General features: G+C 36.6%; 2 protein-coding genes across 2 annotated transcripts; one reads left to right on the top strand and one right to left on the bottom strand.

Annotated features, from left to right (window-relative positions):
* Window positions 1-3,058: 3,058 nt before the first annotated feature.
* On the top strand, window positions 3,059-6,488 carry LOC130991308 (carnosic acid synthase-like). The gene is made up of 2 exons (XM_057915439.1): window positions 3,059-3,957; window positions 5,551-6,488. The coding sequence occupies exons 1-2, from the start codon at window positions 3,088-3,090 to the stop codon at window positions 6,154-6,156; spliced, it is 1,476 nt and encodes a 491-aa protein (XP_057771422.1). The 5' UTR covers window positions 3,059-3,087; the 3' UTR covers window positions 6,157-6,488.
* A 1,200-nt stretch (window positions 6,489-7,688) lies between these two features.
* On the bottom strand, window positions 7,689-12,268 carry LOC130991307 (mRNA export factor GLE1-like). The gene is made up of 13 exons (XM_057915438.1): window positions 11,565-12,268; window positions 11,341-11,461; window positions 11,041-11,189; window positions 10,711-10,870; window positions 10,422-10,578; window positions 10,244-10,344; window positions 9,618-9,688; window positions 9,426-9,507; window positions 9,261-9,341; window positions 8,676-8,759; window positions 8,422-8,553; window positions 8,210-8,332; window positions 7,689-8,110 (listed from the first exon to the last, which is right to left on the bottom strand). The coding sequence occupies exons 1-13, from the start codon at window positions 11,660-11,662 to the stop codon at window positions 7,880-7,882; spliced, it is 1,590 nt and encodes a 529-aa protein (XP_057771421.1). The 5' UTR covers window positions 11,663-12,268; the 3' UTR covers window positions 7,689-7,879.
* Window positions 12,269-12,313: the final 45 nt, after the last annotated feature.

Genomic DNA, 12,313 nt, shown 5'->3' with positions numbered 1-12,313 from the left:
GGTCACCACCCGCGGCCGCGGGGCGGGACCGCGGGTCCCCTGACTCTCCCCCACGTTTGCCGGCCGCGGGCGCGGGCCAGGACCGCGGGAAAAGGGCGGAGCCTCCCCAAGTGGGCCCCAGTCGGGTTTTTCACCCCTTAAACCCCTTTCTCCCCCTTTTCCTCACATTATTCATCTTCCCCAACCTCATACTCACCCATTTCCATCTTCCCCAATTCATTCACACCAAACCCTAGCCTCCATTACCACATCTTTTTACCAAGATTGAAGGCATTGAAGAGGAGAGAAGATTGAAGAAAGCTCATTAATAGGATTTGTCACTTCTTACTCTCTCTTTCATTTATGTATTTCTTTGATTTTGGTTTGTTGTTTGTGAACATGTTTGGATAAAATGCCCCATTGGTTTGGGGATTAGGCTAGTTGATTATGTGATGGATTGATTATTATGCTTAATATATGTCTTGATTATTTCCTTGTTATTATCTTTTCAAGCCCTAGCTTTAATTCTTGTATGGATTGTTGGCCACTTTCTCTGCATTTCTAATTTGTGATTTGAATCGGGAGAGGATAATCACAATAGATTAGGAGCTTGAAACATATTGACTCAATAAACCGGGAGGCTGAGAGTTGGGTGAGAGTTTACCGATCCTTTGTGCTTTTGGGAGTTATAGGTTAGAAGTTGACCGGGGACGGCAACTATGACCCGTAATCTACCGTTTTAGTCGTCCGGGAGGGGGCTAGAACTAGTGGGGAGATCACTCTAGATAAATAGGAATATCAAGACTAATATTGAGCTAATTTGAAGTCCATTGCTAATCCATCGATGCCTAATCCCTAAACCACCTTCATCACTTAATTAATCCACTTTGTTTGATTGTTCTTATTTTGTCTTTGAATTTGTTAGTTAATCAAACCACTCACCTCCTTGTTTAGTCTAAATAGCTCTAGCATAATGAATTAGGATAATCACTAGATTGAACTACTAATCCTTGTGGGATACGACCTTGCTTCCATATATTACAACTACCCGTATACTTGCGGCGTGGTGAAAATATTAGCGAACAATAACGTGGTCCAAAAAAATACTATATGTAAAGTAGTAGTAGGATGTAATAGTTGACGATGAATTATAATCTATTGGCAAGAGTCGGGGCGAGCAATCGAATTTCAGATTGAATTTTTGCTCAATTCAATTGATATAATCTGAAAATTTGAAATTTCCCTAAAACTGAATTTAATCCAAATTATATTATCCAAAAATTTGAATTCAAAAATAATTTTCGAATAAAATTTTATCCGAACCGAAAATTTTGAAATGTGAAAAAAAATATGAAATACATATCAACTTAACCAATTAAATAATTACGATCGAAGTAAGGTCCTAATTAACAAATCATCATATTAATTATAATCAACTAAAATGAGAGTGTATGGTTAGAATTTAGAAATATTTAACTATTTAAAAACTAATTTATATATATATATAGGCCAAGGTTCAATGAAGAAGGGCTAAATGTAAGAAAGAAAAGAGAAGTAATCTTATTCGTTGATCTTATCTAATCTAACGGACATGATTTATTCACGCTATGTTCAACGGATTTTTTCGTTGAACATATGGGGGCTCAAAACCCAGAACCCCCAAAAATATTGTATATGTTCATGAATGTTCAACGAAAAAATTCGTTGAACATGGTGTGAATAAATCATGTCCGTTAGATTAGATAAGATCAACGGATGAGATTACTTTTCTCTTCTTTCTTACATTTAGGCCTTTTTCATTGAACCTAACCCTATATATATATATATATATATATATATATATATAGGGTTGCGCTAAAATAAAACCAAAGCTTAACCTATAAAATAAGACTAAATATAGACCATTAGATTTTCTTAATTCAACGGTCTGATCTTGATCATAAAAGTAACGCTAGATTTGTATTAGGATATAAAAGTAATTTCAATATTTTAATAACTAATCTTTCCTTAATTAATGGATTGTGTTTCAACCACTATCCCACATTCCATAATTCATACAAAATAATTCATACATAGACCAAAAATAATTCATGCAATCAGATTATTCCAAAAAGTAAAAATTCATACATAAACCAAAAATAATTCATCCAACAAATAAAAATTCATACATAAACAAAAAAAATTAATGCAATCAGATTATCCAAAAAATGTAAAAATTCATACATAACCAAAAATAATTCATGCAACAGATAAAAATTCATACATAAACCAAAAATAATTCATGCAACAAATATAGATTCGTGCATATTTTTGGTTAAGAAGGTTTGATGTACTTCTAATAGAAGTATTAAATCATAATCGTAATCCCCTGTATATCTTCAAATTGATTGCGTTCAATTTTTGTTTCAATTCATTTAATTTTCACTAGCGTCAATTGCGTGCAGAAACTGAGCGTAAATCATTTTAAATCTTAAATTCCATAATTAATAGGCGTGAAAATTGGAATTATGTAGTTGTAGATATGGAAGGTCAAAATCATTTCTCAATTATACCCTCCAGCTGTGAATGTGTACGAATTATATGAATTTGTATCATGAACTACATATTATTCAAAATTTTGATCACAACCGTTAACTCCCTTATGATCTATGATCAGAAATTAGTCTTATTTTATAGACTAAGGGCAGTTTACTGAATAGCGGCCCTCTATATATATATAATATTATTATTTATATCATAAATATAAATTTTGAATTTTTAAAGTATCATTCCGATCCGGTTCGAAAAACAAAATTTGCTTAAAATTTAATTCGACCTGATCTGATTCAATCCAAAATTTCAAAAAATCTGAATTTTATCTCAAATTTCGGTTTGGTTCAGATCGGATATTCGAATTTCGAATATTAGATATGATTCGAATATTCTGCTCATATCTATGTAAGACGCTTCCCTTTTGATCTATAAATAAAAAATTTGAGTCACCTAAAAAGTAAGAGTTTACTATTTCTTTATTTTTTTATGTCAACGTAATAACACACACTACTTGAAACTCATGTTATAAATAGCTGAGATATTAGCCTTAAAGGCATCCAAGTAAAAACTACAAAGATGCAAATTTTTATTCTTCTTTCGCTAGCCCTCGTGGCCGCATGGGCCACCTACTCACGGTGGTCGGAGCCGAGGAGGCGGAGCGTCCCTCCGGGGCCGCCTCGTCTCCCGATCGTCGGCAACATCCTCCAGCTCGGTCCAAACCCCCACAAGTCGTTCGCCCACCTCGCCAAAACCTACGGCCCCCTGATGTCCCTCCATCTCGGGAACCAATTCGCCGTCGTCGTCTCCTCCCCGGAGATGGCGACGGAGGTGCTCCAGAAGCAGGGCCTCGTCTTCGCGAACCCGTTCAACCCGGTCGCGCTGCGCGTGCTCGGCCACGACGAGAACTCCGTCGCCATGCTGCCGTCGAGCTCCGCCACGTGGAAGAAGCTCCGGCGGGTGGCGAGGGAGAGGCTCTTCTCCCACCAAGCCCTTCAGGCCAGCCAGGGCCTCCGGCACGAGCGGCTGCGGCGGCTGATCGACCGCGTCGGCGAGTGCCGCGGCGCCATGAACGTCGGGGAAGCCACCTTCACCACCATGTCCAACATCATGTTCGCGACGCTTTTCTCGGCGGATTTCGGCGGCGGCGCGGCGGCGAGCAAGGTGTTGAGGGAGCACGTGAACTCTTTCACGAGGTATATAGGGCTTCCGAATATCTCGGATTTCTTCCCCATTTTTGCTCCCTTTGATCCACAAGGAATCAAGAAGAAGGTGATTCATCACCTCGGGGGATTGCTGGAGATCGTGAGCGGCATGATCGAGCAACGGCTGCAAGCAAGAAAGGAATCAAATTACCAGAAAAAGAATGATTTTCTGGAAACGCTGCTGGATCTCATCCAAGGGCATGAATATGATTTGAGCATTGAAGAAATTAAGCACTTGTGTGTGGTGAGTGAGCACTCTTTCTTGTTCTTTTTTTGTTTTTCTCTCTTTTTCTTTTCTTTCTATATTTAGAAATTGATTGAATTAATAAGATAGTAGGAGGTTTAAGATATTATATATATAAAAAATAAAATAGCCGCTCTTATTATTTTAGAAAGAATTAACGATTAAGAGCACTCCGAGTACAAATCCCAAAATTATGCTCCTATATTCCTCTCTAAAGCTTTCTTATTTAATTTTAGGATCTCGATTTTATAAATGCTTACACCAGATCTCCTATTTTCTAAATAAAAATAATAATTATGTGTGGACCCTACTAATTATAAGCTTAAAATAAATTTTGGGTGAGTGTAAATTTAAGATTGAATTTAGGTAAGTGTAAATTTTTTTCTGGATGTGTTTTTTTTTTCTCATTTTTAATTATTTTAGCCTAAATTTAAATTTAGTGATGCATTTAGGTGATCTACTGGGAGTGCTCTAAGTGGCCATGAATGGACTCTATTTTATCTACGATTCACTAACCAACACCTTCCGAAGCTGTGAATAACACAGATTTTAAGAAATTAATTATGTGTGGGTAGATTATGTGGAGTACACTTATCAAAACAAAGAAAAAAAGTAGACGAACCAAAAAAGAAATATATATATTCATTTGGTGGATAGATGGAATATTTCCTTATCTCAGAATATTAAAATAGACATTTTTGCTTATATAAAAATTTATAACAAGCATAAAAATAATAATATACTCATTTCGTCCCCCATAGTTATCCCTATAGTTATGCTTTCCTTTCCTTTTTGATACACCCCCTAAATTTATGCACACCATATTTTTTAACACTACACAATTTTCACTATTTTAACTTTGTAACTTACACTATTTACCCATAATTTATTTAATAATAACTTTAATGTGAAATCATTTCTCCATTATCAATACTTTAAACAACTTTTCATTAAAACTCGCCCCAGAAGCATGCACCTACTCATATTTATGGGGGACTAATGAAGTATTAATTATAAACCTATTTCTAAAATACCATTTTTTAAAAAAAAATATATAAATAGTTTAAAATTTTAAATTTTAATTAAAATTAATATAATTTTTATACCAAAAAAAATTAGTTATTTCTAATATACTCCCTCCGTCCCAATAAAAGTGGCCACATTTCCTTTTTGGGTGTCCCATTAAAAGTGGCTACTTTCTAAAAATGGCAAAAGTTTACTTTAATTAAGTCAACAATTACTCACTAATTTGGTCAACAATTGTAGACCACTTTCTAAAAATGTCAAAATTACTTACTAATTTGGTCAACAATTGTAGACCACTTTCTAAAAATTACTCACTAATTTTGGTGGGTCACACTCAATTAAAACATAACAATCCCCTTCTTAATCTCCGTGCCCAAAAAAAAAGTGGCCACTTTTATTGGGACGGAGGGAGTAATAGTTTAAAATACCTATTTCATTTTGTTATTAAAGTTAAAATAGTCAATTTATACCAAAAAAAATTTAATTAAAATTAGTAGCTATTTTTATGTATTAACTCGTTATAAATGAATTACTAGTTTCTAACTCAATCTACTTCACCTTGTTTAGGACCTACTCATTTCAGGATCAGACACAAGCGCAGCCACAACGGAATGGGCAATGGTGGAGCTCCTCCTCCACCCCGACAAACTCGCGAAGCTGAAAGCAGAGCTGAAGAGCGTCATCGGAGATCAAACATTGGTGGAAGAATCCGACATCTCGAGGCTCCCATACCTGCAAGCCACCATCAAAGAAGTGCTGCGCTACCACCCCGCCGCGCCTCTGCTAGCTCCTCACGTCGCCGAGGAGGAGACGCAGCTCGACGGATACCTAATCCCCAAAAACACCAAAATGTTCGTCAACGTCTGGGCGATCACCAGAGATCCCACCATATGGAAGGATCCCGAGCGCTTTGAGCCCGAGCGGTTTTTGGATAAGGACATTGATTTTTCGGGGCAGCATTTCGAGCTGATTCCGTTCAGCTCGGGGCGGAGAATCTGCCCCGGGATGGCGCTGGCTAGCCGGATGCTGCCTTGTATGGTGGCGGCGCTGTGTCACAACTTCGATTGGGAGCTTGAGAGAGGGAATGAAAGCAAAAGGTTGCAGAGAGAGGATGTGTTTGGGCTGGCGCTGCAGAAGAAAACCCCTCTTTGGGCGATTCCCATCAAGGTTTGATGGTGGTTTGTGTGATTGATTTCGAGTAGTAATAAGAGATTAGAATGTGAAACGTGTTTGTATAATTCAATCAAAACCAATGCTTTGTAGAAAAAGAACAATAAACAAGATATGTATGCGTTGGTCAATGTATTTGGAGAACTGCGCAGAAGGTGTTTGTGAAAATGCCTCGCAGAGATATTATTAGCAAAGAGTTGTCATTAAAATGAAGTGCAGAAATTTGGAGAACTGCGCAGAAGATGTTTGTGAAAATGCCTCGCAGAGATATTATTTGTAACACCCCGATAATTTAGATTTATTATAGTATAAGCTTAATTATTAGTATTTTCTTATATAGCGAATTATTGTTTAGATTGAGGATGTGGTTCCAGAAGTTGGCAACAACTTTGGTTGATCAAATTTGTTTATTCAAATTCAAGAGGCTTGAGAGAGATATACACCCAAGAGTGGTCTCACGAAACATGACCGAGTTTCATTTTTAGTGAAGCTTAACCCGTTTATAAAAATGGCAAAAAAATTATCCTTTATTCACATTTTTACCTTTACACCTACTACATTTAACACACAAAAATACATTCATTCACAATAACTTTTTTTTTGGGTTATTAGCCTGTAAATACACGAACTTTTTATATTTTCTGAAATTTAACATGATTTTTAATTTTAGCCCACAAATACAAGAACTTAGCATTTTTTCTGATTTTTTACATTGACAAGAAAAAAATTCTAATTTACTATTAACGTGAAGGCTAGTATACCATGTCATTTACTCTCTAATCGAAATAATGAATCAAATTACTCTATTCAAGTGCATATTTCGTAGTCCACGTCATGTATTCCGGCCTCCACCTTAATAATAAATAGAGTTTTTCTTGTCGATGTCAAAAAAAAAATAATAATAATAATAAAAAATAAAAAAAATGCTAGTTTCGTGTATTTGTGATCTAAAAATAAAAATCATGTTAAATTTCAGAAAATATAAAAAATTCGTGTATTTACATGATAATAACCCTTTTTTTTTGCATCTTTTCAGTAAGTATATATGTTTTGCATCCACATTGATAAAATTAGATTCTTCTATTGATCATTTTGAATATTTAGTATTTAAAAAAATGGGCCCCATTATTATTTAAGCATTTCGAATATTTTGAAGGCGGCGGTCTCGTGTGTGTCAAATTTTGTACTTGAAAATTTCTAAACTTTATTCTTAAAAGGATATCTCATTAATACACGATAAATTATGCCGATGATGTCTTGCTTTAGTGGTAAAGTTGAGACACCCAAAGACTCTCTTCTGTAAAAGGTCTTCAATTCGATCCCGATTGGCGGCAATATTTTCCCACTTTAAGGTGGTGATGTATTATTATTTGTTTGATTGTTTGTTGATCCCACACGCAGAGCATTCTCGCCTTCGTGCAGCTCACCTGCGTGCGGTGATATTTTCCCACCGTTGTGTGGTGTTAAAATCCCGTCTGCGTACGAGTTACATTACTGATTGTGTATTTAGATACCTTTTGTAGCTTGTAACTTCAAAAAAAAAATTACACGATAAATTATACTAGTAGAGAAGCCGCGGGCAATGGGTGATACAAAATTGGCTAAAACTCTAATATATGCCTAATTTTCCTGAGATAACATAAACAAGCTCTATAGGGTGACCAAACCAATTAGGCAGAAAAACTGCATATATACATAAATGGATGATCAGCAAACAACCAAAGCATCAACAATGGACATGTGAGTCTAGATGGCTTCTCAATTGCAATCCTTCAGGTTCTTTCATGTACTGCTTCGACTCGATATAATTTCGAATCGACATCTTCACCTTGCTGACCTTGGCGCTCCTCGACTCTCCACCACCTTCTTGTAACGCACTCAGATAGTCGCGGGCAATGGTGCTCAGCAGCTTCTCAAATTGATTTTTGTATCGACAGTACATTCCGTATCCAGCCATCTGGGCGGGCGCAACAAAATCATCATGCTTGTTCGATATTAAAGAGGCAGAGGATTATCATATTTCGAGTAATAAAAGATGTGTGCGTTGTTAACTTACACCCAGAAAGGAATCCAGGGCAACTGCAGTAAACAGATTCGCGGGAATCGTGTTCAAGAATCTTGCAAGCCATGCCCAACCTTCCTTGGTTCCATGCAGGTTGTGGAAGCCTCCAACTTCAGCCTGCCATACCAAGACAGAATGTAAAACTAGTGTACGGCATATTGCAATGGCAGCGAATAGGATAGCTCGTATTAGTAGGAGCAACGAACCTGCACTAGAGCTCCGTATAGTTTCATATAAGAGCTCAACCTTTCTACATACTCATCGAGGCCCTCAATCTTGCCATCTACTTCCATGTAACCAATAGCTTTGAAGTAATCATCTTTGGTTCTGAATGCTTCCTGAATGAACGAAACGAAGGCAGATCTTTATATTAATGCAAAAATAAGCACTATATGCATCAAAGATTAGAAAAATATACTCCGTATCAAATAAGCACGAGAAAAAATTGCAGAAAAATCACCTCTGAGTAACTTATGTGCTTTGGAACTGTGTAGGTGCAAGCTCTGTTCAACTCAGCAATGACAATATCCATGGCTAATGGGATCTGTTTTCACAAAAGACAGACATGTATCAAAATTTATAGCACAATCGGCAGAAAACTATATTTTACAAGCATACACTAAAAGCAAACTCCCCCAACCACTAAATCCAAGAAATATTTATTCACATGTATTATAATATTTTTTTGTCAAATATGTAGAACAAGGTAAACTCTTGAATAAATACATTCAATTAAAAATTAATTTCCTTTATAGACATGTCACAAACAGATATGAGAGGCGAAATTGTGAGGTGGGAAAGAACACTGACAGACATGCACCATATAGGTTTAAAATATAAAATGGTCATTCCTGCAGTACCAATTGTACGTTGTAAGATATAAACACTAGTTGTATCTTATTTATTGTCAAATAGCAAACCACAAACCTCATAGTAATAAAGACTTTCATTTGCAAAGTGAAGTTAATTTACCTCTTGATACTGCAATAACGATTAAAAGTTGAAGTAGCAAGAGGAATAGGAGATTACTTCGATTATATTGTACCTTAGATGTCACAATAACAACAACACGACTGGCGGCGAATATGGCATTAGAGCTCCTTTGATTTGTGCAGTTGGAGACAATCTGAAATAATAATGTGCTCCGTAAGTATGAGTAACTTCAAGATTATAATCAGTAACAAGTTCCACTAGATAAAATAATAAAAACCTTTTCTGCAAATAATTTTATACTGATGGACTGCGGATATTGTGGACTATTAATCAGCTTCACTATTTCTTCTGCCCTTGTCCTGAATCATAACAAGACCAATATATCAAGTGAATTCATGGATGAGAAGATTAAAAAAAATAGTTTGACAGCATATGATTTTAAATGGTACAAATGAATAAAACATTCTACCAGATATTTTCCATGGTAGCTGAGATTGTTCTAATTAGTCTGCCTATAAGTTTTCCAAGGCTGTGATAATCCTGCAAACAACAAACAGAAGTTAGATGAACTGATAGAATAAGGGTTTATATGGTATCTTCTTCAAACTGGACAATACCATTTCTGGATGTGTGGATAATCCATTAAAAAACAAAATGTAAACATGGTTAAAACAATATATATATTATCTTCTTCATCGAGAACGTGGAGTTCTCAATATATATTATCTTGTATGTAGTTATTTTATTTGAACATTAAAAAAAATGTAAACATGGTTAAAACAATAGATTCACCCTACATAAAATAACTAAAACAGAGATTGTAGAAGGTCCCTGTGACCCATTTTTCTAACAACTCCACCAAATATCTCAAGATAAAGATTGCAGAAGATCCTGTAATCGATCTCTAACATGAACTCGAACACTAATCATAGGTTATAGGAAAAAGGCAAAATAGATCATTTTAACATATAAAAAATCATCTGCTCATAAATCATCTGTTAACTTATTTTGTATATCAGTTGACCGGCAGTTTTGATAACTTTTAAAGCAGAGGCTGCAGTTTCAACTTAAAATCAAATGTTTATAATGATATACCTGATTTAGGGCCTTGTTTTTTGTAGACAATTCTTCATAAATTTGCTGCCTCCTCTTTTCCAATTCAAGAGCATTTTCTGAAGCTCTAATTATGTTTCTTACTGCCAAAGACAAGTCAACACAACATGAGAATCAATCAGCAAATAATGTATTCTTTTTTGCAGAAAGTAAAGAGAACCTGAGGGCCTGGGGGCTTCCTTGGAATCTTTCCCTGCATTAGGAGCAGTGTCTAAGCTTTCAGAAGCGAGTTTGGCTGCAGCCTCTTCAGCAGCTTTCTTCTCAGCCTCTAGAGCCCCTACTTTAGCTATCTCAGCCATTTCAAATTTTAGTTTGGCCTGCTTTTATGCAATACAACTTTGTTAAAGCTAGAAAACACATAATGTAAGTAGCAAAGGATGGAAAGCGTGATATCAATGTGTTGTGACAAAAACATAAAGATGAACCAGATAACGTGAACAAAGACAGACCTCCTCTTGTGCTTTGATCCTATCTTGCCGTATCTTTTCTTCCTGGATTGCCTTTTCTTTTCTTTGAGCAATATCATCTCTAATTCTTCTTTCTTCTACTTGGGAAATGTACTCATAATCCCTCTGTACAGATCCCAAGTAATTATCCAGGGCTTGTGCACTGTAATAGTTAAGGCCAGAGAGACGTTAACAACATTGAGGAAAATAGACATCACATTTTGCAAGAATGTTACAGAACTCTCAGAATGGATGGAATCATGGAATCAACAAGAGCCCACATCTCAATTCTATCAGCAATTGAGATTTGAGACACAAAATTAAATAACTTACATTGTGCGTTGATACTGCAAGTCTAATTTTGTCTCCCTCTCCTGCTGTAGTTCTGTGTATTTCTCAATTTCAGTTGTCACTGAGCAAAATTGTTCATTTTCATTCAGCAGCTCGATCTCCAAAGATGAGATTTTGGATCTCACTGCATCCTGTTATCAAGGCAACGATGACCTTAAAAAGTTGCTACCACAAATAAATAAATAAATGCTAAATCATAAACTGTTCAAAACTTAAAATGTCCAACATAAGTTGGACTAGCAATTCTAGATGAACAGCAATTCTAGATGAACTTCTTCATACCGTGATACTAAGTCGAAGCTCATTTGTTAGCTCATAGACCGCACCTTCAGCTAATCCGGCTTTATCCATCAGTTGGTGGCATTGCATCCCAAGAGTTACACCACCATCTTCAGAATCATCACTGCCAAGAGATAGAGAAAGATGATGTTAGGGTGGGTTCAATTTGTTAAATTTTTTTGTGTTCTATGCCTAAAAAATCATGTGTAGAAGTGAATGGGATTGACCATGGGAAGACCACCACCGGCGGCGCCGACCATACAGAAGAGTCTTCGGAGTACGGAATCTCCTCGTCCTCCAGATACAGAGCCAATTTCAATTTCATCGATGGAAACGGCGGCGGCGGCGGCGCGATGGGTATCACGGCGGTGGAGAGGGACGATGGAAACGGCGGCGGCGGCGGCGCGATGGGTGGAAGAGTGAAGGGAGGGTCGGCGCTAGTGTTTCAATGGAGGAGAGCCGATTGGAGTGGTGGAAAACAGGAACAGCAACTCGGGCCAAGTAAATATGAAAATTTATAGCGGGCCGGCCCGCATTTTTGGGTGGGCTTTTTGCATTGCCCAACAAAAACAAGAGTGCTGAATGATTGGCGGAGAAGATGCCGTAAGCTCGAGGAAGAGCTGAATTGGCGAAGGAGGTAAAGTTGAATTTGAGATGCTTCAACGCTCAACACCAACTGAAAACCCTTTTCTTTTTATTGTTAATTTGTTGTTTCTTTCTCTATATATTCAACAAGATTTGTGTTTCAGTAATTTTATGAATTGGGTTTGTTGTAAGTAGTAATTGAGGTTGAAATGGAGCTGATCTTATTAGAAGATGACCGTTTCATATGTGTTTTGGCGCTTTGTTTTGTATGCATATTACCTGTTCGATAAAATGCCTAGCTGATCATGCTATCAGAAACTGCAGAAATCCATAAAGAAAACCCATTGTTTCCTGTTTCCGATTATTTAGCATACAGATTTAATATATTGAA

The sequence above is a fragment of the Salvia miltiorrhiza genome, chromosome 7 (assembly GCF_028751815.1).
Source record: "Salvia miltiorrhiza cultivar Shanhuang (shh) chromosome 7, IMPLAD_Smil_shh, whole genome shotgun sequence".
Classification (NCBI taxonomy): Eukaryota; Viridiplantae; Streptophyta; class Magnoliopsida; order Lamiales; family Lamiaceae; genus Salvia; species Salvia miltiorrhiza.
This window is presented reverse-complemented; position numbering and strand designations above follow the sequence as displayed.

What these genes read in the sequence shown, in the direction of transcription:
- LOC130991307 (XM_057915438.1), bottom strand. Translation starts at nt 11,662, where the DNA reads ATGAAATTGAAATTGGCTCTGTATCTGGAGGACGAGGAGATTCCGTAC. An exon ending in TTGTTATTGTGACATCTAAG is followed by an intron (nt 8,760 to 9,260) that starts GTACAATATAAT and finishes TTGTGAAAACAG; the next exon opens with ATCCCATTAGCCATGGATAT. An exon ending in AGCACATAAGTTACTCAGAG is followed by an intron (nt 8,554 to 8,675) that starts GTGATTTTTCTG and finishes TCGTTCATTCAG; the next exon opens with GAAGCATTCAGAACCAAAGA.
- LOC130991308 (XM_057915439.1), top strand. Translation starts at nt 3,088, where the DNA reads ATGCAAATTTTTATTCTTCTTTCGCTAGCCCTCGTGGCCGCATGGGCC. An exon ending in AAATTAAGCACTTGTGTGTG is followed by an intron (nt 3,958 to 5,550) that starts GTGAGTGAGCAC and finishes CACCTTGTTTAG; the next exon opens with GACCTACTCATTTCAGGATC.